General features: G+C 40.6%; 1 protein-coding gene across 2 annotated transcripts in view; it reads left to right on the top strand.

Annotated features, from left to right (window-relative positions):
* AQP9 (aquaporin 9) overlaps positions 1-24,736 on the top strand; it is a 37,129-nt gene that overhangs the window by 5,741 nt on the left and 6,652 nt on the right. For both annotated transcript variants that reach the window (XM_059915529.1, XM_059915530.1), the window contains exons 2-4: positions 17,294-17,420; positions 22,636-22,773; positions 24,150-24,268. In XM_059915529.1, the coding sequence (XP_059771512.1) occupies positions 17,294-17,420; positions 22,636-22,773; positions 24,150-24,268 (384 nt within the window). The remainder of the gene's footprint in view (positions 1-17,293; positions 17,421-22,635; positions 22,774-24,149; positions 24,269-24,736) is intronic.

Below are 24,736 nucleotides of genomic sequence, written 5' to 3'. Positions count from 1 at the left end.
ATTTGAAGGTATACAAATGTCAAAGACGTTTTTTGAGATTAATCTACTTGGGGACATGTAGATGTAGGTAATTCATTTTAACTGTTGTGTAGTACGGCAGGTGTATATATCCATTCGCCTCGTGAACTGTTATGTTGTTTGCAATGTGCTGCAATTACCAACCCTGCTGTTATGAACATCCTGTACAGGTCTCCCGGTACATGAGTTCCTCTTGAGTACATCCTTAGAAGTGAGTTTTGTGGCTTAGGACATGTCTATCTTCACCTTTATGTGCATTGTAACATTGCTCTCCAAAGTGGTTTCAAATTTATACTACAGGCAGCAACATAAGAGTCCCCATCTCCATACATTCACCAACCCTTGATACGATCCAACTTCTATATTTTTGCCCATTTGATTATGTAGGAAATAGAAGTTCACTAGCAGTTTTAATGAATTCCTAGTGCAGTTGATCTTTTCATGTTTACTGAACCTTAAGATTTTTCTCCTCTGGAAATTAATCTCAAATAAAAGATTAATTGACTGGAATTGCACTGAATTTATAGTATTCTGGATAGAACTGACATTTTAAAATATTGAATCTTCTCACCCATGAATAGTTCCTCATTCATAGGTCTGCTTTTATATTTCTTTCCAGAGTTTTATAATTTACTTGGTATTAGTCATATATATTTTTGTTTGATATATTCTTAGCTACTTTATGGTTATTATCACTATTGTGAATAGTACCTTTTAAAAATTATATTTTCTAATTGGTTATTACTAGGGTTTAAGAACAATATTGATTTTTGTATATTGATTTTACATTCAGCAAACTTGGTAATTCTCTTATTAATTCAAATAAGTTTATAGATTATCTTGGCTATTCTGTATAGATCAAGGCCATCAAATGAGTGCCACTAGCCATATGTGTCTACTTAAAATTAATCTTAAATAAAATTAAAAATTTAGTTCCTCAGTCTTCCTAGTTCCACTTCATGTGCTCAAGAGCCATATATGACTACTGACTACCATATTGGACAACACAGATGTAGAACTTTTCTCTCATTGAAAAATGCACTATTGGACTGTGCTGACACAGATAATACTTTTTTCTGAGAATATGAGAGTTTTTATTTTCTTTCTTTTTAGTCCTTAAATTGTTAATTTCTTCTTATCTTATTATAGTGGTTAAAACCTCTTGTTCAATGTTATTAGAAGCTATAATTGCGGCATTCTTCTTCTATTCCCAACTTTCAAAAATCTGCTTCTGGTATTTTACCATGAAACATGACAGTTTCTGTAGGTTTTTGGTAGACATTCTTGATTTGAGAAAGGAAAGTCCTGTCTGTTCCTCATTTACTAAAACTCTCATTAGGAAAGATTGTTGAATTTTTTAAAAAATACCTTTCTACATCTATTAAAATAAGCACAAGGGCTTCTTTTCTTATCTGTTGATAAAGAAAATTACATTGATAAATATTTTTGGGTTAAATCATCATTACATTCCTGAGATTAATTCTCACCTACTCATGCAGCATTTAGTTTGCAGTGACTTACTAAGGATCTGGACTATAATTTCATTTATTATATTGCCCTTGTCTAGTTTTATTACCAAGGTTATATTAGCTTCATGAAATGTTTTGGAATTTTTCCCTCTTTTTATGTTTTCTGGAACATTTTGTATAAAATGAGGATTATGTTTCTTAAAGATTACTTAGCATGTGAACTGAAAAAGGGAGAAAGAGAGAGAAAAAGAGAGAGAGATGTGTGAGAGACAGTTTCTCTAAAGCTATGTCTCATTTAGATTTTCTATTCTTAATTCCATTTTGGCAATTTATTTTTTTCCTAGGGAACTGTACTTCATTTCTGTTTTCAAATGTAGTTTTTCAAAATTGTTAATACTTTCAAAATTAATATAGTGAAAGCAGTAATTCTGAGAAGATTTTTCATAGTATTTGCTTACAGCTTTTAAAAATCTCTTCTGTACCTGTGGTGATGCCCTTTAATTTTTAATGTGGTTTCTTTGTTTTCCACTTAGTAGTTTCTGCTTTGACCTTTCTTGTATTCTCCCATTGAGTGGATCAGCTTTCTTTGTTTCTCCCTTTTCTCCTCTGCTTACACTATTCTTTAAGTACTTATCCTTACATTAAAAAAAAATGTAATATTGCATTCACAAACTTTAAAGTGAATTTATATCTCTTTCCTTCTGAACAACACAAAAACTTTTTAAAAGCCTCATTGTAATCAACCACTCCATCTTATGCCATTGTTATCAATATTCTACTCTCATTTTTCTTAATATTAGTGTTTTTAGGAGTGAATACTTATTTAAATTTACTATCATTTACCGGTTTACTTGCTAATCATTACTGCATCCATTCCTTACTTTCTTTCAGGTGCAATTTTCTTTGTGCAATAAAATAAACTTTCTTAAGGAAATTTTTCAGGAAGAGTGTGTGAGGGATAAACTTTCTCAGTCTTTGTTTGCCTACGTCTTTATTTCATTCTCAAGGTTCAATGATAAATTAGTTGATAAATTTTAGGTTGATGATTGGTTTTGTTTATCATTTTGCAGGTGTCATCCCAATGTCTTTATTATTGCTATTGACAAGTCTGTTACTGGTCTAATTTTTGTCCTTAATAACCTGCATTTCTCTGCCTACTATTACAAGTTTCTTTTTTTTCCCTGAAACTTCACTATGACTAGGAATGAATCTTTGTAGTGCTCAGGATTCATTGTTCATCTTCAATGTAAAGATTTGCAATTTTCACCAATTCTAGAAAATTCTCAGCTTATCACCTTTCCTCTCCTCCAGACTATTTTCTCCTTTTAGAATTCCTATTATATTTGTATATATGCTTGACCCTCTCACTTTTTTCTATATGTCTCTTAACCATTCTTTCATAAATCTATCTCAACCTCTCTATGATGAATTTTCTGTAGTGTTCTCAAATCTGTCTTCTGATTCACTAATTTCCTATTCAGTTATATCTAGTCTTCTGTTTAATACATTCATTAAGTCTTCAGTTTCATTAATATGTTTTCATTTCTAGAAGTTCTATTTGGTTCTTGTACTTAATTGCTTTTCTTTTCCCTCCTTATGGGTTTATTTTTAATCTGCTTAACTTACTAAAGCCTAACATATTTACAGTATTTTATGATATTTTACTTCCATCATCTCAAGTTTTGGAGTTGCTAATCATCCTGCTTATTTTATCCACTGTCTCATTCACAAAGGATCATTTCCTTTAGTGTTTTGTAAATTTGTATTGTAAGCTCTTCAGGAAGGTTTATTATTCAGTGTGGGAAATCTGTACGGCCTGAACTGTGGAGTTGCTCTTCCAGAACAGGTTTGCATTTGCTTTTGCTAGGGTGTCCAGGTAGGTATATCACCAACCAGAAATGATGACTGTGAGGTGGAAAACTGACAAAAAAGAAGACTGAAGAATGTGGGTGTGGTGGTAAAAAGCACTCACTCTAAAGAACAGCTCTCTGCTCCCTTTCTCCCACATGGGATGTGTGACCATGAGTGACTAGGAAACCCCATGCTTTCTCTAAATGAGGCTGATCCTCTTCAAGTCCTGAGACCCTGAGTCAGTATTGGTTGAAGGAAGGATTTTTCCTGCGGGCTTCCCCTTATCGTCAGTGAACATGAAGGGCCAGACTAACTTGGGAAATTTCAGAGTTCCAAAGAACCTGGGGACGAAAGTCTGTTCTGAGTCACTGATCTAAGGGCTGCAGACTCATAAAGCCAACTTTGATTCTGCCAAACAAAACTGTGCTTGTGATCCCTGAGTTTTAATTTTGACCCAGAAAACTTGCTATTTTCATTACTTTCAAAGGGGAAGTATTTTTGTTTTGTACTTTCCAGAAGTGGAGTCGCTTAGTTTTTCTTTAATGACCAAGTTTTCTGCAACATGTTCTCATTACTTGACAAGAAAGGAGAACATGGGATGAAAGCAGAAGCTGGCTCCTCCTTACTCATCAGCCTTGTGATGTAGATATGGCAAAAAGTGAGGCCTCCGAGGAAGGGAAGCCTCACAGAAGTGAGACAACCCACAGAACATATCAAGACGCTGAAAGAGCCCAGCAGTGACTCCATGCATCTAGTGGGCACCTTATTTCACATCTGAGGTAGGACTGCTACGTTCACTGATCCTGGAAAGCAAAGCAAATGCTTTAAAAGAAAATATGCCAGCAAAATATGCACCGCCCCCCCCCTCAGCCATCTTGAAAGATTGGCTGATATGCTCTAAGGTACAGGTCTGGGATGGTCAGCGAAGACCAAAAAGGACCCAAGGGCTTAGTCCCTCTCATCCTAGAATTGGCCCTCATGGCTTAGACTCTGTGTAAAACTTTCTTAGCAGGAAATCTCCCCTCAAAACCTATCAACAGGTAATTGGTTAACGAAATTGGGGTGCATTGCTGCAATGGACTCTTACGCAGCCATTAAAGATAATGGGGCCAACCTTTAAATGCTGATATAGAAAGACTTGCTAAGCTTTTAAAGTGAAAAAGCAGGCAGAAAATGTTATGTATAAAAACTCCCATTTGTATAAACACACACACATATACACACGTTTAACAGAATACACCAGAAAGTATTGATATTAGTTACCTACAGAGGATAAAATATGAAATCTGGGGTGGGAAGGACACGGATTCTTGTTTTTTTAATATTTACTTATTTATTTTGGCTGTGCTGTGTCTTAGTTGCGGCACGTGGGATCTTTGTTGCAGCATGCAGGATCTTTAGTTGCGGCATGTGGGATTTTTAGTTGTGGCATGTGTACTCTTAGTTGCGGCATGAGAACTTTTAGTTGCGGCATGCATGTGGGATCTAGTTCCCGGACCAGGGATCCAACCCGGGTGCCCTGCATTGGGAGCATGGAGTCTTACCCACTGGACCACCAGGGAAGTCCCACGAATTCTTATATTTTATCATATACCCTTTGTAACTGAAAATTTTTTAATGTTCATGTATATTTTCTTCACCTCTCTGCTCCCCACAAAAGAGCTCACTCAGCAGAATTTATCCCTTCCAAGTGATTTAGGGAGATGCTCAAACTGTGTTCTGAAGAACACTAGTTCTGTGAAGTGCAGACAAGAACTACATGAAAGAAAATATGCTGTCCTTCCCAGATATGCTTTGGAAACACTGGGTTAAACCAAGCTAAGTAGTTTTCTTAACTGTAGGAGTTATCAGGCCTTTAATCTTCACTGTAAATTTCTAAGAGGGGACTAGAATATACAGCTGTCCCCAGACTTACTTGACCACAAGCCACTTTTTTTGAGGAGCACCTCACAGAACTGATAAACTGTGGAACACACTTTGGGAACTGCAAGCCCTGGAATGAACCTAAGAAACAAATCAGTGCCCAAAACTCCTCCATCTTCAGTGATCTTCCAGATTGAGAGTGACCCGAGGTATACTTGCCTTTTTGGGCCACTCTGAATAAAGAGAGAATTGCCCTCAGCAACCCCCCATCCACACCCAGCACACTCAGCCCCATGGTTATCCTGATATGAACACACACACCTTAATCAATAATTATAGTTTCTTATTCTGGCCCTGGGATCGTGATAAAGCTCTTGTCCAAGCTAGCATTATTTGGGATGAGCTGAGGGAGGAGTGAATGCCTGGTGTAGATCAGAAAAGGAGAGCACTATTCTTTTCAGCCTAGTGGAAAGAGTGGAGTTTAGTCATCTCTCATTTCTGAGGTCTGTGTTGGTTCTTGGTACTCTTTTCTATTTGGAGACCTATAAAATTGGCCATTTGCCCATTCACCTGTTTCTCAAATCTCAGATTCCTCTCTTTTGATGAACCTGCCTTAACATCATCTCTTTTGAAGTACAGCTGGTTCTTGAGAGGTGACTGATCGCATTCTGATATTATCTCAGGCTACATGCCACCCAATACTTTATTTTTAACTGGAATGTCCAGATTTCAGTCTTGGTTCTTTGTGACCATTTTTGTTATGATTGAGAAAGTTTTATTTTCCAGTTGGAAAACTAACTGACTGGAAAGCCGTGCCTGAAGAGGCATTCTGTCCTAATAAAGAAACCAAGTAGCCCCACCAAGGTAGCAGAAGTTGTCTCAGGAGAAACACAGGACTGGGAATCAGAGAACCTGGCTCCCGATTCAGATTCTGCCACTTATTAGCTATAGGATTTTTTGTTAAGCCATCCAGTCTTTCACTTTTTAAATGAGGATTAAGTGTTGGGAGGAATAACGGAAGTAATAGAAGTGAGCATGCTTGGCCCACGGTATACAGGCTGTAAATGTTTGCTCATTCATCCACCCAGCGGCCAAAATTATGTGCAATCAAACCTGGGCTTTATCACTTACTGCCTGTGTGTATGTGAGGAATTCTCTTGACCTCTTAACCTCTCTAAGCTTTGTTTCCTGATATGTAAAGAGGAGACAGTTAAGAGGACCTAACTCATAGGGTCTTTGTGAGGATTAATGGGCTAATGTATGCTATTATACTCAATAAGTAGTATCTGTTATTGTTGTTCTTGTTGTTACTATTATCATTACATGTTCCAATGGACACAGTTACATAAACTAAATAGGTATATATAGACAGAGGGAGTAGGAGGTGGGACTTCTGGTAACACATACCTACAGCACGGGCCGGAGGGACAAGGTTTGCAGAGACCAGTGTACTGAGGTTGGGATTTGTTCTTCCTCTCCAGTTACAAAAGACACAACACTTACAGGGAGAGGAGAGCCTGTGGCAGGCCCCAAAATGACTTTCTTCTCAAGAATAGGACTGTATTTTCGGTCTCCCTGTTACTACCTCCCTAGATAAAGCTTTGCCCATAGTTATTCCTTCATTTGAAGGTAGCCAACAATCCTTCCTCCAGGAACTGGGAGGCTGTCCTGCGTCTCAGCCCAGGTAGGTTATACCCATGGTATCTGTGGGGCCAGGAAGTCACTGGCCCCAAGATCTAAATGGGTTTCACTTTCTAGGACTTAAGATGGTACTCAGTAGCCCCAAAGCTTATTGAGACCAGTCAGGTAAGATATCTGAGTGACATGGGCATGGTGGAGTTAGGGAGGAAGGGGACAGTGTATGCCATGTCTCGGGGGGGCATCTGCCACCCAGACCGTCTCCACTGTGGCTAAGCAGGAATGGGGTAAGGCTTTATCAGATATTCCAGTTTTTCGAGAATGGTCAGTAATCCAGAGTTCTATGTGTAATTTTTCTATTTTTTTAGTAAATTTATTTATTTATTTTTGGCTGTGTTGGGTCTTCGCTGCTGCGCGCGGGCTTTCTCTAGTTGTGGTGAGCAGGGACTACTCTTTGTTGTGGTGCGCAAGCTTCTCATTGCGGTGGCTTCTCTTGTTGTGGAGCACGGGCTCTAGGCACGCGGGCTTCAGTAGTTGTGACTCGTGGGCTCTGGGGTGCAGGCTCAGTAGTTGTGGTGCACGGGCTTAGTTGCTCCGCAGCATGTGGGATCTTCCCGGACCAGGGCTCGAACCCATATCCCCTCCATTGGCAGGCGGATTCTTACCCACTGCACCACCACGGAAGCCCAATTTTTCTATTTTTAAATACTGGTAACAATTTCTAAAATTAGAAAAAATCACCATGTGGGCAAAACAAAACACATCTTTGAGTCAATCCTACTCATAGGCTGTCTTTAGCCATGGACCACCAGTTTGTGACTCTGCCCTGAAGGTGTCCTTAACCACATTCTACAAAGACAAAATATTTTCACCAGAAAAGCACAAATTGAGAGATTGTGAGGGCTACTGTCCGATATCATTTGTTTACAGGAGGCCTGGCTATTAGAAATCTAAGTCTACATGCAAGATTGTGGTCCTTTCCTTTTCCCATCCTACCCCCTGGTAAAATTGGTTGAGGCAATAGGGTGAAAACAATTTTATTTCTGGCAATATCAGAAGATAAATCTTCATCTTATATTATCGTAGTCAAGTTCCTCATGAGGCCAATCTGTTATACACTCATGTGATATATTAATATATCTTGGATTTAATAGTATTGTCAGGTGGCTCAATAATTTTGGGTATTAATCAAGTAATTCAAGAATTTGGGGAGACTTAAATGTCAAAATTTCCATCATCTAGTTAGTAAGGCTGAATTATAAAACCACATCCCCATGCACACTTTCCCTAGGCGTAAATACTTAAACCATTCACGAATAACAGGATTATAACATAAAACGACAGGGAATCACTTCATACTGTTCTTGTGATTCTTACCAGTTCCCAGCTCCTATCTCTCCTACTGGTCTGTGAACTTTGGAGGCCCTGTGTCTGGTTTTTTGCATCCCTGTGACACTGGGCACTGTGCATGGCACTTAGAATTTTTTTATGTACATGAACAGGGAGGAATGGAAGAAGAAAAGTGAATGCCAAGTCCCAGTGAGAGGTATTTGTAGATTTGGAGATCTTCATTTTCCACAATTTGATTTTTTGAAAGACAGGCTTCTGAAGTACAAATCTGGACAAATGACTTATTTGGCTCAGGTACACTTGAGGGCTGTTTATGTAAGTGAAGGAACATGAACTTTGGATGGAAATGTTAATTTTAGGTTCAAAATGATCTTCTCACTAGCTATAGTCCTCAGGCAAATTACTTAATTTCTTTGACCTAAGTTTTCTTTAGATGAAAACAGCAGAGTTTTCCTCCCCCTTAGGTTATTATTGGGACTAAATGAGATTATTTATAACATATCTATATCTATATATATATGTGGGTGGGTGGGTGTGTGTATACATATACACTCACCCACCTAAACATAATACAACTCAGTTTATTTAAAATATAAGTGTTGCCACAGATATGACCTTTTAATGCTGACTTCTGTTTTATGAATATTTACATCATTTAATGACAAATTATCTACTGAAGAATACTTTTCATTCAAAATATATTCCTTACCTATTTCCAAGAAGACCTGCAGCAACATAAGGTAAATAGTCATACATGGTTCATGTCTTGGGTCACATTGTTGCTGCCCACATGGCACATAGCAAACATGACCCAAACTGACATTACTGGATTAAAGGAGGATATTGGCTTCCTAGATACATTTTTAAAAGAACAATAGTAAATAAACACTAGCCAGGTGTGCTTTGGAGGTACTGGAGCAGTTTAGAATGGCCACCTGAGTTAGTTCTTTGGCTCTTTTTCAGTCAAATGTACTAACGGGGCACTTGGGGTGGAGAGGGAGAGGTGGAATTGGTTGACTTCTTGAGTCTTGATGTTGTGAATAGGTTGAATGCTAAATAAGTGCCCTAAATTTTGGCCAGCTCCACAGGAAATCCACATGGCTCGTGGGTGTGGTTTGTAAGTGTAGAAAAGGCCTACCCCACCATTCTCTCAGCCCACTGACTCCCAGGAGTAGGCAGGTTTTGTCAGCATAGGGGGAGTGTGATTTCTGCTGATGACTACAAGATTGGGAGACACTATGAGGAAAGAAAACGAGCAAAAGAGAACAAGAGAGGAAAAGGTTTAACTCTGCCTTCAGGTCTAGTTTTCCCCGGTGAGCACTTGGTCATCTAGTGGAAGTTGTCTCTGCAAGGGGAGCTAGAAATCAAGCAAGTAGAAATCCATAAAAAAAGTTTTGCATAAACTAAAAAGTTGCACTTAATCACCAACATGTCTCTTTGATCTCTGAGAAAGGAAGGGAAATGGGGCTGAAAAGAATTTTTCTCTAGGTCATGGGAAGCTTTAGAGAAAAAGTACAAGTGTTGGGTATTTTTCTGAACTAGAGTGATCACATATGTTGTCAGCAGAAAAGCCACTTGTCCTGGCACAAAGAGCAGGGTCTACAAGGAGGCTTCCAAATGAGCTTCAACCTCAGTCTTTTTTCTTCAGACTGTATCTGGTCTACAGGGAGGCCTTTTATACTGGGTGGATGGTAACAGATGGTTGCTGCCTGGGCTCTCCAAATCCTTCAACATTCCCAGACAGCCTTTACTCTCAGTACGCAGATAGGAAAAATGGTGCCCCATCTCACTTCCTGTGGAAAACCCAGTGTCCTCCCTGAAAACTTCCATGAATTCTTGGGGGCACTGGTTGGTTCTGATGACCTCTTGCTCTGTCCAATATGTCATGGTTAGGAGCACAGTCCTCTGACTAAGACCTGGGATCAAATCCTGGTTCGGTCTCCTTTATTTTTACTATGTAACATTGGGAAAATTGCTTGGCCTTTCCCAGCCTCAATTTCCTCATCCATAAAATGGAGATAATAATACTTCCCCTTCAGGGTGATCACAAGTTAATGGGATAATGATGAAGTAATACAGGTAAAGCACTTAGCGTGGAAGTTGGCACAAAGCACACACCAAATAGATGGTAGCTGGAATTTGTATTCCTTTACTCACATTACCCTAAACAGATGAGTAAAGATAGTCAACATTTCATACAACCTTTATTCCAAAGTCTATGACAACATTTCCCAAGGAGCTCCTTTCGACTTTAAAATTTTTTCAGGAGCTTTATAGGATAGAAACTGTTCTTTTAGTATCCATTAATTCTGAAAATACTGAAACAGAAATGTAGATACAAGACATGTTAATTTTTTCCTTCTTTGGATAACGTTGATGTGCACAGGGAATCACAGACCTCTTGCGATAATTAGAAGGTTCCCAGGTGATCCCTGGCTCCAGGGTGCATGCATTTGCCAACATTTTGCTAAGTAATCCCTAACCTTCGCTAACTGCTTTTCTGAAAGGGCTCAGTTTTTATACACTCACTGAACAAATATTTTGAGTGCCTGTTTTGCACTGTGTTCTGTGCTCAGAACATCTTGGCTTTCACTTTAAAGGAGGTAGTATATGCAAAGGGGATTTGAGAAGGCTCAAATGAAATAAAATCTGTGGACTCATTTTTCTCTCTCCTCATCTCCAGCATTTCATTGTGTCCATTAATCAGCCTGTCATAGGGCTCATGGCTCAGTTGGGAACTACCCATCAGTCCCAAGTGGTATGTCTTAGAAATTACACCTCCCACTTTTTACATCTTACCCTCAAATTAACTTTTTCTCTTGAAAAGGCATTTTATGCAGGATTTTTTCCTGCTTGTTCAGATATTTTAATTTTTTTCATAAGTATTGTTTGAGCATGGAATACAAAGAAGCATGAGTGCCCTTGTGAACATTACAGCCTTGGTGGGGTGCCACAAGGCAAGGTGAAATAAAATGAAATGACATTGTAAAGACATGGCAAAATAAGCAGAAGAGAACTTTGAGGGCTTCAGTTGCCAGAGAAAGCCCTAGGGAAAAGGTAGCATTTTAGCTCAGTGTTAAGAATAGATCGGTTTTGATTGGGAAAAATGCAGAAAAGATATTCTGCTGGAAGGTATAGCATGAGCAGGTGTGCAGAGGTGGAAATGAGTGTCATGAGCTCAAAGGACTCAAAGTGACTGGCTGATGCAGAGACTTATGCTGAAGAACCCTGGGCAGAAAGTAGCTGGGGATTGTGAGGCAAGGCCCTGAGTACCAGGTTAAGGGGCGATTCCTTATGCTGGCAATTCCTGAGCAATGGGGGTGGGAGAGTATGTATGTTGTGCTTCATCTGGCACGGTCACTGAGTAGGGAGACACTGGAAGTGGGGACACTTGTCAGAGGCCACAGAAGAAGACTCCAAAGATTTGGGAATGATTGACTATGGGTAGCCAAGAGAGAGAAGAGGAAGGAATATCAAAAGATTCCAGAATGTATGGCCTGGGTGACTGGGAATGACTGGGGGTACCTCATTCACCAATCAATCTTTTATAGGAGTTCTGCCTTTCAAATGTCTTTCTTCCTTTTCTACTGAAATTCTTTCTCCCACTCCTGCCATGCAAGGAACCTGATAACAACAGTATTTACCCCCTCCTCTTTTCTAGTGTTGCTTTACTACCAAAAGCACTAAAATCTTGCCATCTATGCAACGACCTATCTTTCAAGAGTAATCACAAATACGCAAAACACCTTGAAGTTCTTGTCAGTTTCTCACTTCCCCTCTCCCCCAAAATTTTGATCTCATGTTTGGAATGAAATAGTAGCTATTTCTAATATCTGTCATAGATGTGTTTTTGCCCCCATTTTTATTGCCAGGCAGTTTAGTGGTTAAGTTCATGAGTCCCTTTGTTTTAATTTATTCACCCTGAATTGGGGTTTTCCTTTTGAGTTTATACCAAAGGCAATAATATCCTGCACCTATTATTGTCCTTTGTTGTTTAAATAGTGCCTTCATTAAGGTTATCCCACTTGAACCTTTACTGAACAATCCTATGAAACAAGTCTGGCAGGTATTATTTTTTAATAAATGAGCAAGCTGAGGCTGAGAAATAACATGTTCATTTACACAGACACCAAGTGTCATAACTGGAAATAACATGTAGGATCTGGTTATTTAATTACTTCCAACATCCTAGATGCTGTTAAAAGGCAAAGAAGTTTATTACACAATCTTAACCATCTTACAAAATTGCGAAAACCAGGCATTAATATGTGAACAGTTGAATTATATCCTATGGTTAAGTGCTCCACTAGATAGCAATAGAAGCAAGGAGCAGAAGGTACATGATTAATTACCATGTCATAATGTGATGCACAAATAAGGGAGGACTGCCTATAAAATCGAAGACATTTGCAAACGATGTATCTGATAAGGGGTTAATATCCCAAGTATGCAAAGAACTCATATAACTCAACATCAAAAAAACAAATGTGTATAGGACCTGAACAGACATTTTTCCAAAGAAGACATACAGATGGTCAGCAGACACATGAAAAGATGCTCAACAACACTAATCATCAAAGAAATGCAAATCAAAACCACAATGAGGTGTCACCGCACACCTGTTAGAATGGCTATCATCAAAAAGACAACAAATAACAAGTGTTGGCAAGGATGTGGAGAAAAGGGAACTTTCATGCACTGTTGGTGGGAATGTAAATTGGTGCAGCCACTATAGAAAACAGGATGGAGGTTTCCCCAAAAATTAAAAATAAAACTACCACATGATCCAGCAATTCCATTCCTGGGTATTTATCCAAAGAAAATAAAAACACTAATTTGAAAAGTTATATGTATCCCTATGTTCACTGCAGCATTATTTACAATAGCCAAGATATGGAAGCAACCTAAGAGTCCATCAATAGAGTAATGGATAAAGAAGATGTGGTATGTATATACAATGGAATACTACTCAACCATAAAAGAATGAAATCTTGCCATTTGTGACAATATGGATGGACCTCGAGGGTATTATGCTAGGTAAAATAAGTCAGAGAATCTAAAATCAAAATACATAAACAAATATAACAAACAGAAACAGACTCATAGATACAGAGAATAAACAGGTGGAGGGATGAGTGAAATAGGTGAGGGAAATTAAGAGGTACAAACTTCTAGTTACAAAATGAGTCACAGGGATGAAAAGTACAGCATGGGGAACATAGTAATACTGTAATAAGTTTGTATGGTGACAGATGGTAACTAGACTTGTGGTGATCATTTTGTAATGTATGAAAATAGTGAATCATTGTGTTTTAGGTCAATTATACTTTAATAAATAAATAAATATTTTAAAAATTACTGGGGAGAAATAAGCCAAAATGTTTATAATGTCTGTTCATAGGTAAAGGCATTGTGATTGGGTTTTTTTTTCTTTATATTTTTATATATTCCTCATATTCTCTCTAAGGAGCCTGCACAGGATTTTTGGTCTTAAATAATAAACATTTTTAAAAGCTTAAAAAAAATAAGGGAGGATTGTGTCCATTCCTGGGCTCCGTGCTTAAAAGGGGTGCTAACAACCTAGAGCTTATCCAGGTGAGACTCACTTGGAATCTGAGGAGCCCTAGGGATCAAAGGTGAAGGGACAAACATCCAGCAGAAAAGAACTCAGGAAGGACTTTTTGCTCCCTCTACTTAATGGAGTGCCTGGTGTATAAAAGAGGCTTCTTCTCTGAGGTCCCAAGAGTAAGCCAGGAGCTAATGAACAGAAGTTACAGGAAAAAAGGACTCCAACTTCATATAAGGGAGGACTCCTCAACCACTGGAACACCAAAAATATTTAGAACAAGCTACCTGATGTGGTAATGAGCTCCCTATTCCTAAAGGTAACCAACATGCGCCAAGTTAATGCCTATTAAGGATGTTGTAATTTGTGTGCTATTGAGTTCAGAACCAAAGTAGTGCTATGGCTGAGAGGTAGCATGATGCAGGGTTTAAGAATGCAGGCTCTGAAGGCTGTACAGTGCTCACCCTTGGAACTCAGCCAAGCCACACAGAGACCATTTATAGGTGTGTTGGCCAACCCACCAGCTGAGGCATCAGCTGACAGCTGACATCAACCACTAGACATGTGACTATGTGAGCCTTCAGATAATTCCAGTCTTTCAAGTTTTGAACCATCATATTTGATATCAAATGGAGCAGAGGTAAGATGCTCTACCAAACCTTGCCCAAATGACAGATTCACAAGCAAAATAAATGTTACCATTTTAAACCACTAAGTTTGGGAGTAGTTAGTTACGTAGCACTGAATAACCGGAACACAATGTTTATGTGATCTTCTGAATTCCCATTGATCTTCAAGGCCACTTACAGGTACTGAGTCAAGTAGAAGGAGATATTATTTGCAGAAAGGGGCTCAGGTGTCTTGGGCTAATGAGAGAAGAGAAGGCTCGATGAAACTATTGGGAGAATATGAATGAGAAATGAACGAAGACTTTTGGGGGCACAGTGAAGACAAGATCCATGGCTTTGTAATACCTTCCCTCCTCTACATGGTTTTGTGATTTTTTTTTACCTACCTGGAGAAGGTAGGTGCTGGATCTTGGCAAGAAGGTGGAAGAGACCTTGGAGGTCTGTGGATGGCATGCATATGGGTGGTGTACTTGGGAAACACAACACCCAAGGAAACAGAATAAAACAGGATAAACTAGCATATTATTGCCTGTTGGTATGTAAAGGAATCATAGAGATTGTTTTCTAGATAAGGAAATCAAGATCAGGCATCTGGAAAACAACTAAGTATTAATTGTTCAGTACGGACAGTACAAGTGAATTTCAGAGAAAAGAGGTTAGGTTTAGTGAGAAGCATATGAAAGAGTGATGGGTCCAAAAAAAGATTTCTAGATAGGGAGACCAGAAAAACTGAGACAGGTTGGCTCTTTCTGTGTCTAAGAAGGGGGAAAGTATGGCAGTTCTTAAAGGTTAGAGCGTGGAATCATGCTGGAAATTCTATCAGTAATACCATAAACAACAGTTCTCTCATTTTTTTAAGGAAAAAAAACTACAGTGGGCACACAGAGGAAGGAAACCAGAGTGGGTGACCAATTCCCTAGCAATCAGACCATGATTACATTAGAATATCCCAGATCTGCTTCCCTGGTGCTGTGAATGCAGGTGGGATGAAGCAGGCAAGGAAAGATACTAGCAGGCAATTACCTGTCTTCCTCATTGATTTTCAGGCTGTATGAATGTATTCAAAAATTAAGAAGCAATGATGTGAAGTTGGGCTGAAATCTTCTGAGTAACAATTTCTGACTAGGGTAACTAAAGTCCTTACCTTGTTCATTTCTCCTTCTGCTCCTTTCTTGCAGTGCACAGCATCAGTTATCCTCTCTAGAAAAGAACAAAAAAGCAATTTCAACATCTAGGGTATAAGAGGAGAGTATTAATCACAATGAAGTTTGACAGGACAGAAGCTTCCCCAGGTCCACTCAGGCCATTTAAAGCTTTTATGCCCCCCTGTAGACTATCACAAGTGCGTGAACATCAGACCATAAAAGAGGGAAGAAGCTTATGTGGAAAAGTAGTAATAGCTCAGGACTGGTGAGTGTCTGGATGTGTCTCTTCTTACCCTTGGTTGTCTAAATCAGGTCATCTCAGCTGTCAGGAATGTTTTTTTCCTTTTTTCAGAAGATGTTACCAAAATGCCAGTTAGCTTGGAAGTTGTGCCAGGTGCATTTAATTGGCTGCAAATTAAAAAGAAAGACAGCAGTGTGGTTTTAATTCTGACAGTTATTATAACAGATAGGGATCCTAGAAAAAAATAATGTCAAGCCTAGGTGAAATTGGTAGGCTGTGAAATGAACCCAGGGGATTTTTTTGCTTTTTGAAAAGGGAAAAGGGAACATGTTCCTGCTGCAACTTTATTTAGCTCTCAGTGCAGGGTCTGGAGTCTGTGATTAACGTCAAAGACAGCCCTGTGCGTGTGATATGCAGCCCCTGTGCGTCCCTTGAGATGTTAAGTCCTACTTCTCTCTACTGTCTAGCAGGTAGAGCTAAATCAATATATCTTAGAATCAGGGACTGGAGGGGATGTTAAAAGATCATCTAGGTAATTTCTCTGCCTTTAGGGAGGAGCAAACCAAAATCATTCTATATGTATTAAATATCCATTGTTTGTAAATTGTATTTCTCTGAAGGACTCCACAAATGGGTCCCAAGGGAGCTATTTAGAATTAATTCATCACTATCAGGAAATGGTTTATGTGCAACCTCTCATATTTCAGGTTCAGACTTCCTTTCTCATCCTTTTGTGAAGAGACACAACAGCTGGTTACTATCTTCCAGATAAGAAGTCTTCACATTCTTAATCTCTTGTTCCTTAAATACGTTTATTTCTGGAACCTTTCTTCATATGCCCTTAAATAATATCCATTACTTGATGCTGAGCCCTCCCTCCAGTTGGTTGCTCTTCTTTAGTTATAAAACCCAAAACAGAACCTGTATTCTAGAAAAAGTTGTGGCTATTTGACATCTAAGAGCAATGATCTAATGATACTGCAGCCCAGAACTTATTCCTCCAGGACCACATTGGCTCTTTAAACCACAGAGTGACAAAGGCTGATGGTCATTTGTTGTCCTGTTGTTTTCCTACCAGACTTGTATGTGACTGTTTCATCTTTCCCAATAACCCTCCCTCACCAAATGTTCCTTTCTTCCCCCCTTCCTTCCTCCTGCCCTTCCTTCCTTCCTTCCTTTTGAGGTATAATTGACATACTCCATTATATTAGTTTCAGTTTTACAACATAATGATTTGATATTTATATATATTATGAAATGATTACCAAATTACTTGGTTTATAAATTCATACAAAATTTTAACACTGTGCAGTCTTAACAAAACTCATCCATAAGCCAGATGCAGCCTTGGGACCATCATTTTGCTATCTGTGCACAGCTGGAAGATTATAATTTGATTTGTATGAGGCCTATGGCAGTCCAATCCATGAGCGTGCTTGAAAAATGCTTCTTGTTACTCTGACTTTCCATTGTCTTTGATAGTGGCCATCTTCACTTACTTGTTGAGTTCCCTTTCATTCCAGGTCCTTGGATGTGGCTCTGTTGCCCAAGCTGTCCTCAGTCGAGGACGTCATGGAGGAATCATCACTATCAATACTGGATTTTCATTGGCAATAGTAATGGCCATTTATGTTGCTGGAGGTGTCTCTGGTAAGTAATAGAAATAATAATAATAATAATAATAATAATAGCTACTATTAACTCAACCATTCCAATGTACTAGCGCAGTTCTGGGTACTTTACAGACCTTAGTTTTTCTAGATCTCAACAGCCCTGCAAGAATATGTATTTAATTCTATTTTTATAGATGACAAAATTTAAATGGCCAGCAAGTGGTAAGTGACTGGCACAAAGGCAACATTTAGCAAAAGACAGAGATGAGGTTGGAACTCAGAACTGACTGATTCCTAAATCTGGCTACTGAATAGTATTCTTCATCTATCAATAGAATCTTTTACTAGCTCTACCCCACGCTTGGAAACCACTTCCCAGATACGCTGTGAACAGCCCAGTGAATATCACTCCAACAGAGGCAATTCCCTGGACCTTTATCCACAGCAATCAGAGAGAGCCTAGGTCATTTGCAAAATAGCTAGTGTGTTCATGGAGGTACAGGGCTAGTCAGAAGGTCTTGGTCCAATTCTGTCCTGAGTGGTAGGCTAATTAGAAGCCATTCTCAAGGTTCTGAGAAGCAAAATGAAATGATATTTAATACAGCCTGGGACCTTAGGAAGGAACTGTGGAAATGATCCACTTCCCAAAGGCTTGCAAAATCCTCAGCAGCCTTGTTTGGGGGCTCAGAGAACTAAGGCAAGACTGCTGGTGATAACGGAAGAAGGGACCTCCTGCATGCTGGGCACTGTACTGGGTGCTGTACATACTTTATCTCCTCTCACTTCTATAGCAGCACTCTGAGGCCAGTATTATTGTCCATTCTACAGAGAAAACTGGAGCTCCAAGGGATTGAGTAAATTGCCAGAAGTCCCACAGCTGGCAAAGAGACAGATCAAAGATTTGACCCAGGTCTATACTACAGCAAAGCACAGATCCCCATTATTATACAACACTTCCAGTGGTCTGCTATGGGAAGGACAGTACAGGCAGGGCCTATGGGCAGTACGGTCCAGCTGGAGGATCCTGCAGTTGAGCTGGCTGGACTGGTGACAAGTACTGCCATTGGAGCACTAAAGAATGATTGTCCAGACCCCCACAGAGCATCCACGGGCTGGGCACTTGGAACAGTCATTTGCTAGCTGTCAGCCTTTCCATATCACAGGCGGACTCAGATCCTGGAACAGACCAGGTTACAGATTCCCATACATGTGGTTTGTTTGGCATGAGCAGTGTTTCTGTTCAAACTCTTGCCGAGCCTTTGCTGTGATCCCAGCACTGTACTGCCTACCTAAGACACAAGAATAACCAGGGGAACACCCTGAATGTGCCAAGGCTTAATTACAGCTGCAGGCCTTGACACCAGACACAGAACACACTCCTGGCTTCAAATAAGCATGCAGGATGCTCTACTGCCTCCCCTCACGCTCCCAACTACATTCACACAGGTGTTGTTTCCACAAACCACTCAATATAAATGTAGGTATATTTTCAGTGATTTTTTTTTAAGGTGGAGATGTGGTTTTGCAGTATTTCACCTGCATAACACCCTGAATTAAACTTCATCAAATATTTACTTAGGATAAATTGGTCCTAGACCCTACCAATGTAGCTAACACCCTTTACCACCAGCGCTGTCAATGTCTGTTTGCATCCATTGGTATATTTGGAGTCACGATAGGAGGGGAAGTGACAGGGACCAGCAGGAAGGGGAAGAGGGAGTAAAGGATGGTGTGGAGTCTTCCCATCGGGCCTTTAGACTGGGATTAAGCCCCTGCGCTCAGAGGAGTAAGGGCCACAATTGATGGGACTGTTTGCACTAGAGGCTGTTTCTGGGCGAGGCTCGGGAGCTGTCCAAGTTGTTTATGAGAGACTGTGAGATCTCAAAATGCAAGGAGAGCAGTTTCTGAGCCTGGCTGATATAAGGTAGCATTGAGTTGGAAAAGGAGCTTATCTCCCCATCTCTGTTTGGAACTGATATTCAGGCTCCCTGATAACTGGGGGGAACATGCACAGACAACACACTGGCCCACTGATGACATCAGTGCAGACTCAATATTGGCTTCAGCAGGCCAGGAACAGGAGAGGAAGACTGTGTAGGGGAGGTGACTTTCTCACAGTGGCTGCAGCTAACATGCTGGTTTGTGGGCATATGTGAGGCCCTCTTTGGGAATTCCAAAAATAACCAATGTATATTAGGCATAAACATAAATGGGATCCCACTTTGTGGTCCAGACTGGTAAGGTCAGCTGACATCTGGTTGTGGAACATAAAGCATTACCTTACTGCATGGCAGTTACCGCACCCTGCTCCCTTGTGAACTTGCCAATAGTCTGGCAATCCAATCTGGCCCATCAGAACTCATAATGCCCTAATTATGCACCATCCCCCACGAAGTGTTTACACTGCCAGCTTGTACCTAGACTATGGCGGTTGTTTTTGATGTAGTTTTTTTTATAAGCAATAAAAATTCACTGAAAAATCAAAATAGCTTTGCTTAATGACAAATAAAAGATTAAGATGATCTCTATCACAGAGTTGTCTGTGGGTGGTGGGGAGGAGACTCGTCTAGGACAGAACCTTGAAAGAGTTCACCTTGCTCACGTAAGACTTTCATCTCAGGCCTCGGGGAATCCAGCTATCCCCCTGGGCTCTTTATGTGAATAATCTGATCATCACAACCACCTTGGCAGGGCCAAGATGTGAGTGTGGCCTTCCCTGACTCTAGCACTCATGTTCTTTCCACTACACTGCTCTGCTTTGTCCTTCGGGTAAGCCAAGTGATCACGCATCTCTGCAAGGAGAAACTCTCCTCGTTGCTTCGCAAAGCACCGTCCCGGCACAGCCTCTCTGACCCCCAAACAACCTTCCCTCTGTAGATCTTTGTAGTCTGAGCTATCTGAATAAAGACTTCTATTTCTTCAACTTTCATATCTTTTTTTTTCTTCAATTTTTTAAATTGAAGTGCAGTTGATTTACAATGTTGTGCCAGTCTCTGCGGCACAGCAAAGTGACTCAGTTATACACATATAGACATTCTTTTTTTATATTCTTTTCCATTATGGTTTATCTCAGGAGACTGGATATAGTTCCCCGTGCTATACATTAGGACTTGTTGTTCATCCATTCTGAATGTAATAGTTGGCATCTACCGGCCCCAAACTCCCAGTCCATCCCTCTCCCTCCCCACCTCCCCCTTGGCAACCACCAGTCTGTTCTCTATGTCTATGAGTCTGTTTCTGCTTTGTAGATAGGTTCATTTGTGCCATATTTTAGATTCCACATATATCAACTTTCATATCTTGAAAACCTACTAAATGCCTTGCAGCATGTCAAGGTCAAGGCGAACAATAGTTTCTGCCTCAGGGTGCTTTTGAGGGGCTAAATAAGACCTACCTACAGCAAGTCTTATTTTGGAAGAGGAGCTTGCTAAACAGTAATTCTCCCATTGGTGGACTCATCTGAGGGGAGACATTTTTGATTGCAGGTGACTTCTTACATCCCCTTGTTCTTTCACAATGAGTTCCTCCAGGCTGGCTGGGTGGCAGCTACCCTCCCTCCAACCAGCTCTGGGAGAAGAGGAACAGGGCTGGCTCCAGGAACTTTCCACTGCCCTGGGTGCTCCCCTCTTCTAACCCCTGTTTCCAGCTTCCCTAGTAAGCTGTACTCCTGCCAGTCTCCAGAATTATGACTCTCTTAGATTTAAAAGTAAAACAAAACAGGTGATGTGTGTGTAAGGCTTCAGGAAGTCACCTGTGCTTTGATATATTGGCATTTTCTTGTTCATATTAGCCCCAGAGTGGCAGAGACAGGTGAAGAAAGGACCCTCACGGTGTAGTCAGCAGTCAGAACCCCTCCCCATTTCAAGCCCACTTTGGCTTAGAGACTCAGGAAAAGCATAGCTTTCTTCACGGACAGGGGAGAGGGGGGAAGGCTTCCCAAAACAAGCTCACCAATAGGTTCTGTGGGGGGTCAAATGGCAAAGTGTCATCATCATCATCATCACTCCTTTGTTTACAACTATTTCCACAGCCCAGAGGTCCACATTTCAGTGTGGTCACATTGACAGTTACTCTAATCCCCCCCTTCACACTAAATGTCATTGGCATGCTTCATATGAGTGTCCTTCATCCCTAGGAATCAAGCCCATATGCTCAAAGATGATCTTTGAAAAAATTTTCCCTGCCTTCTAAGGCAGAGAAACCTTTATAAACTTGGTGAAGAAGGTCTAGAAAAGAACATAGGCCCAAGAGTTCAAATAAACCTGAATTTGAATCCTAGACCTACCACTTATTAGCCATGTGACCTTAAAATGTTACTTTACTTCTGTGCCTCAGTTTCCTCAGCAGTTAACTGGACTAGTACCCACCTCACTGGGTTCTTAGGAGGATCAAGTGCATGTAATACCCCAATGACAGCATCTGGCAAGTGTTCAATAGGCATTGTTTTTATTGTTGTTACTAGCAAAGCCAGCTGGGGATATCAGTAACCTACCCCAGAGCAAGCCCTCTACCTGACCTTGCAACTGGGTTAGAATCAAAGAAGCTGATTTCTCTAGTCAGAGTTTAGGCTGGAGTGGAGGAAGTGTCGCTCCATTTCTGTGTGTGAGATATACATCATTTATGCAGAGAAACTACAGAAGATCCACTCAGACACTGTGACTACCTCAAAATAAACTGAGCCCCTTACCTCAGTGAGAGGCACAGCCCACAAAGGAAGGGCCATTTCCCCTTAAAGAGATATCTCTTTTCAGTCCTAAGACTGTTTCTATATCCTCTGGACATGGACTTAGAGAGGACTAGATATAGATTTAAATCTTACAAGTATATAAGTATATTGACTTAAAAATATACTGAAGTTAACGGTTTATATCAATCTCTTTGGGGTTATTGCTTTATAGTTAGGCAAAACCCAGTAGATAGATATAGATAGATAGAGAGAGAGAGAGAAAATGAGCCACTTGAGTACAAGTTTCTTTATATATTTGACTTTCTTTTGAGAAAGCTAAAATTCCTAAACAGTGTCTAATGATGCCATGGGGATTATTAGTCCTCTCTTCTCTCCACTCAAACACACACACAGACACACACACAGACACACAGACACACACACACACACACCTGTCTCCTCACATACAGTTCCTCACCTAGACGGCTGAATTCTGCCTGCAGTCCCTAGATAAGGTTTTCTTCACAATAGTTCTCCCTGGCTGGCCTGCCCTCTGACTTTCCTAATCACCTTATCTTCCTTGCAGGTGGCCACATCAACCCAGCTGTGACTTTTGCAATGTGTCTTTTTGGACGGATGAAGTGGTTCAAATTCCCCTTTTATGTGGGGGCCCAGCTCTTGGGAGCCTTTGTAGGGGCTGCAACCCTCTTTGGCATTTATTATGGTGAGTAGGGCCCCTGAGTCCAGAGATTAGGGAGAGCTGGTTATAAGTTGAAAGTCAGAATTACTTGTAGGAAGAGGTGAGATGAGGTAAGAACAGGAAACGTTTTACACTTGACAGGCAGTTCTAAGAGTCCTAAGTTCTAAATAATGGGGCCAACATTATCATCAGGGCACATTCAGGAAGCCTCTTAATGAAAATGGTCACAACTTAAATGGAGGGCAGAACTTAAAGGAAGTATATTTTTAGACCTAACCAGCACTACAGCGTGAACAATGCCAAAGTAAGCAATAGGCCACTGGCTTCTCCATGGCTTTCTCTGATTTGGCTGGGAAGGGAGCCGTTGACTTGTGGCAAGGAGAATGATGAGTAAGTATTTAAAGAAGGAATCTGGAATAAAGTCTTTGAAGGAAGAGGCATAGCAGAGAAATGGGCTGGGTGGGGAACCTCTTCTCCCTTCCATCCAATAGCCAGGGCTTCCATTCTGCAACAGTCCTGGGGGAAACAGAGTACTGATGATCAAAGACCCAGACTTTAGTTCCATGTGAACTAAGTACGAGGCTATGTGACTTCAGTAAGTCATCTGACCTTATTGGTCTCAGTTTCCTCCTCTGGAAAATAAAGGAATTGAACTAGATGACTTCTTAGGCCCTTCAAACTAAAAAATCTTGGGGTTCCATAAAATCAAGTGTTAAAGTAGTTCCTTCTATCTAACCCAAGGTGAGTCTTAATACTTTATGACTCTCAAACTGAAGCCCTTAGGAACTAGAATTTATGAGCCAAGCCTGAGGGGTACATTGTGGAAATGTACTCCCACAGAGTATCCTAAGAATTAGAGTGCAAGAAGACTAAAGCATTACTCAAGACCAGACCAGAAACCTAGAGAACCAGCTGCTGTGGCCAGAGAGGCCTGGGGTGGTGCTGGCTGTGTCGGGGACTGCTGTATTCCTTGTTCTAAGGGCATCTTCACTGTACCTTGATGCCCTCAAATTCTGGACTGCTATTAGGGGTTACTGAGAACCCTCTGGGAATCATGAACTCTGCCTAGAGCAAGTCCAAGCTTCACTTTGGCTTTTAGTCAATCTTGAAAATTCCAAGAATTCCCCTCAAAGAAAAATGGTTCCCAAGACCCACTGGATAAGGATTTGGCTCAAACGTGGAGTGAACCATCAAGGGCAGCCGGGACTTTCTCAGCTATCCTGGAAGTTCTCTGGGTATCTCTAAAGCTACCATACTGTGAAGTGAAAAGAGGCAAATGATATGGCTCTGCCTAGCTGAACCTGAGGGTTCTCCTGTACTTGTTCAGCACAAGACCTGGCATAGGCCTACCTCCCCTCTGCCCAGAGGACACTAACATGCCAGAGCTCTGTCTTCCATAGATGCATTTCTGTCTTTTGCTGGTGGAAAACTGCTCGTCGTGGGAGAAAACGCAACAGCACACATTTTCGCAACATACCCAGCTCCGTATCTGTCTCTGGTGAATGCACTTGCAGACCAAGTAAGTGTACATTCAACAAAGACCTAACTTTGGTGAAAAGACATAATCTAATAAGGGGGATGCATAGGAACATTATAGGCCTATCAGAAAGGGAAGGCTGTGTTTCCAAAGTCAGAGGTCCCTACGCATAACCCAAGCTTTGTTGACAAATTCCTGCCCTTGCCAAAGTTGATACCACTAAGGGTTTCCTGCCTCCTCTTTAATACATACACTTGTTCCACATCAGTCAAGTTTCAGAGAAAAGTGCATGACTGGATATTTCAACCCCTGTAGGGGCAAATGGGGTTTGTTCCACCTAACTGTCTCTTTTGTGCACATGATCTAAACGTAGAGGCCTCAAGAAAAGACATTGTGATCTCAGTTCAAGGACTGTGAAGTGTAGTAGTTGAGCTTAAGAGTATCACAGGTCTTCTGTGTCTCCCCACGTGCACAGGTTTATCCAGACTCTCTAGGCAGCTAGAAGTGTCT

The sequence above is a fragment of the Balaenoptera ricei genome, chromosome 2, assembly GCF_028023285.1.
Source record: "Balaenoptera ricei isolate mBalRic1 chromosome 2, mBalRic1.hap2, whole genome shotgun sequence".
In the NCBI taxonomy this organism is placed as follows: domain Eukaryota; kingdom Metazoa; phylum Chordata; class Mammalia; order Artiodactyla; family Balaenopteridae; genus Balaenoptera; species Balaenoptera ricei.
The sequence above is the reverse complement of the archived record's forward strand: the minus strand, read 5'-3'. Positions and strand labels throughout refer to the sequence as shown.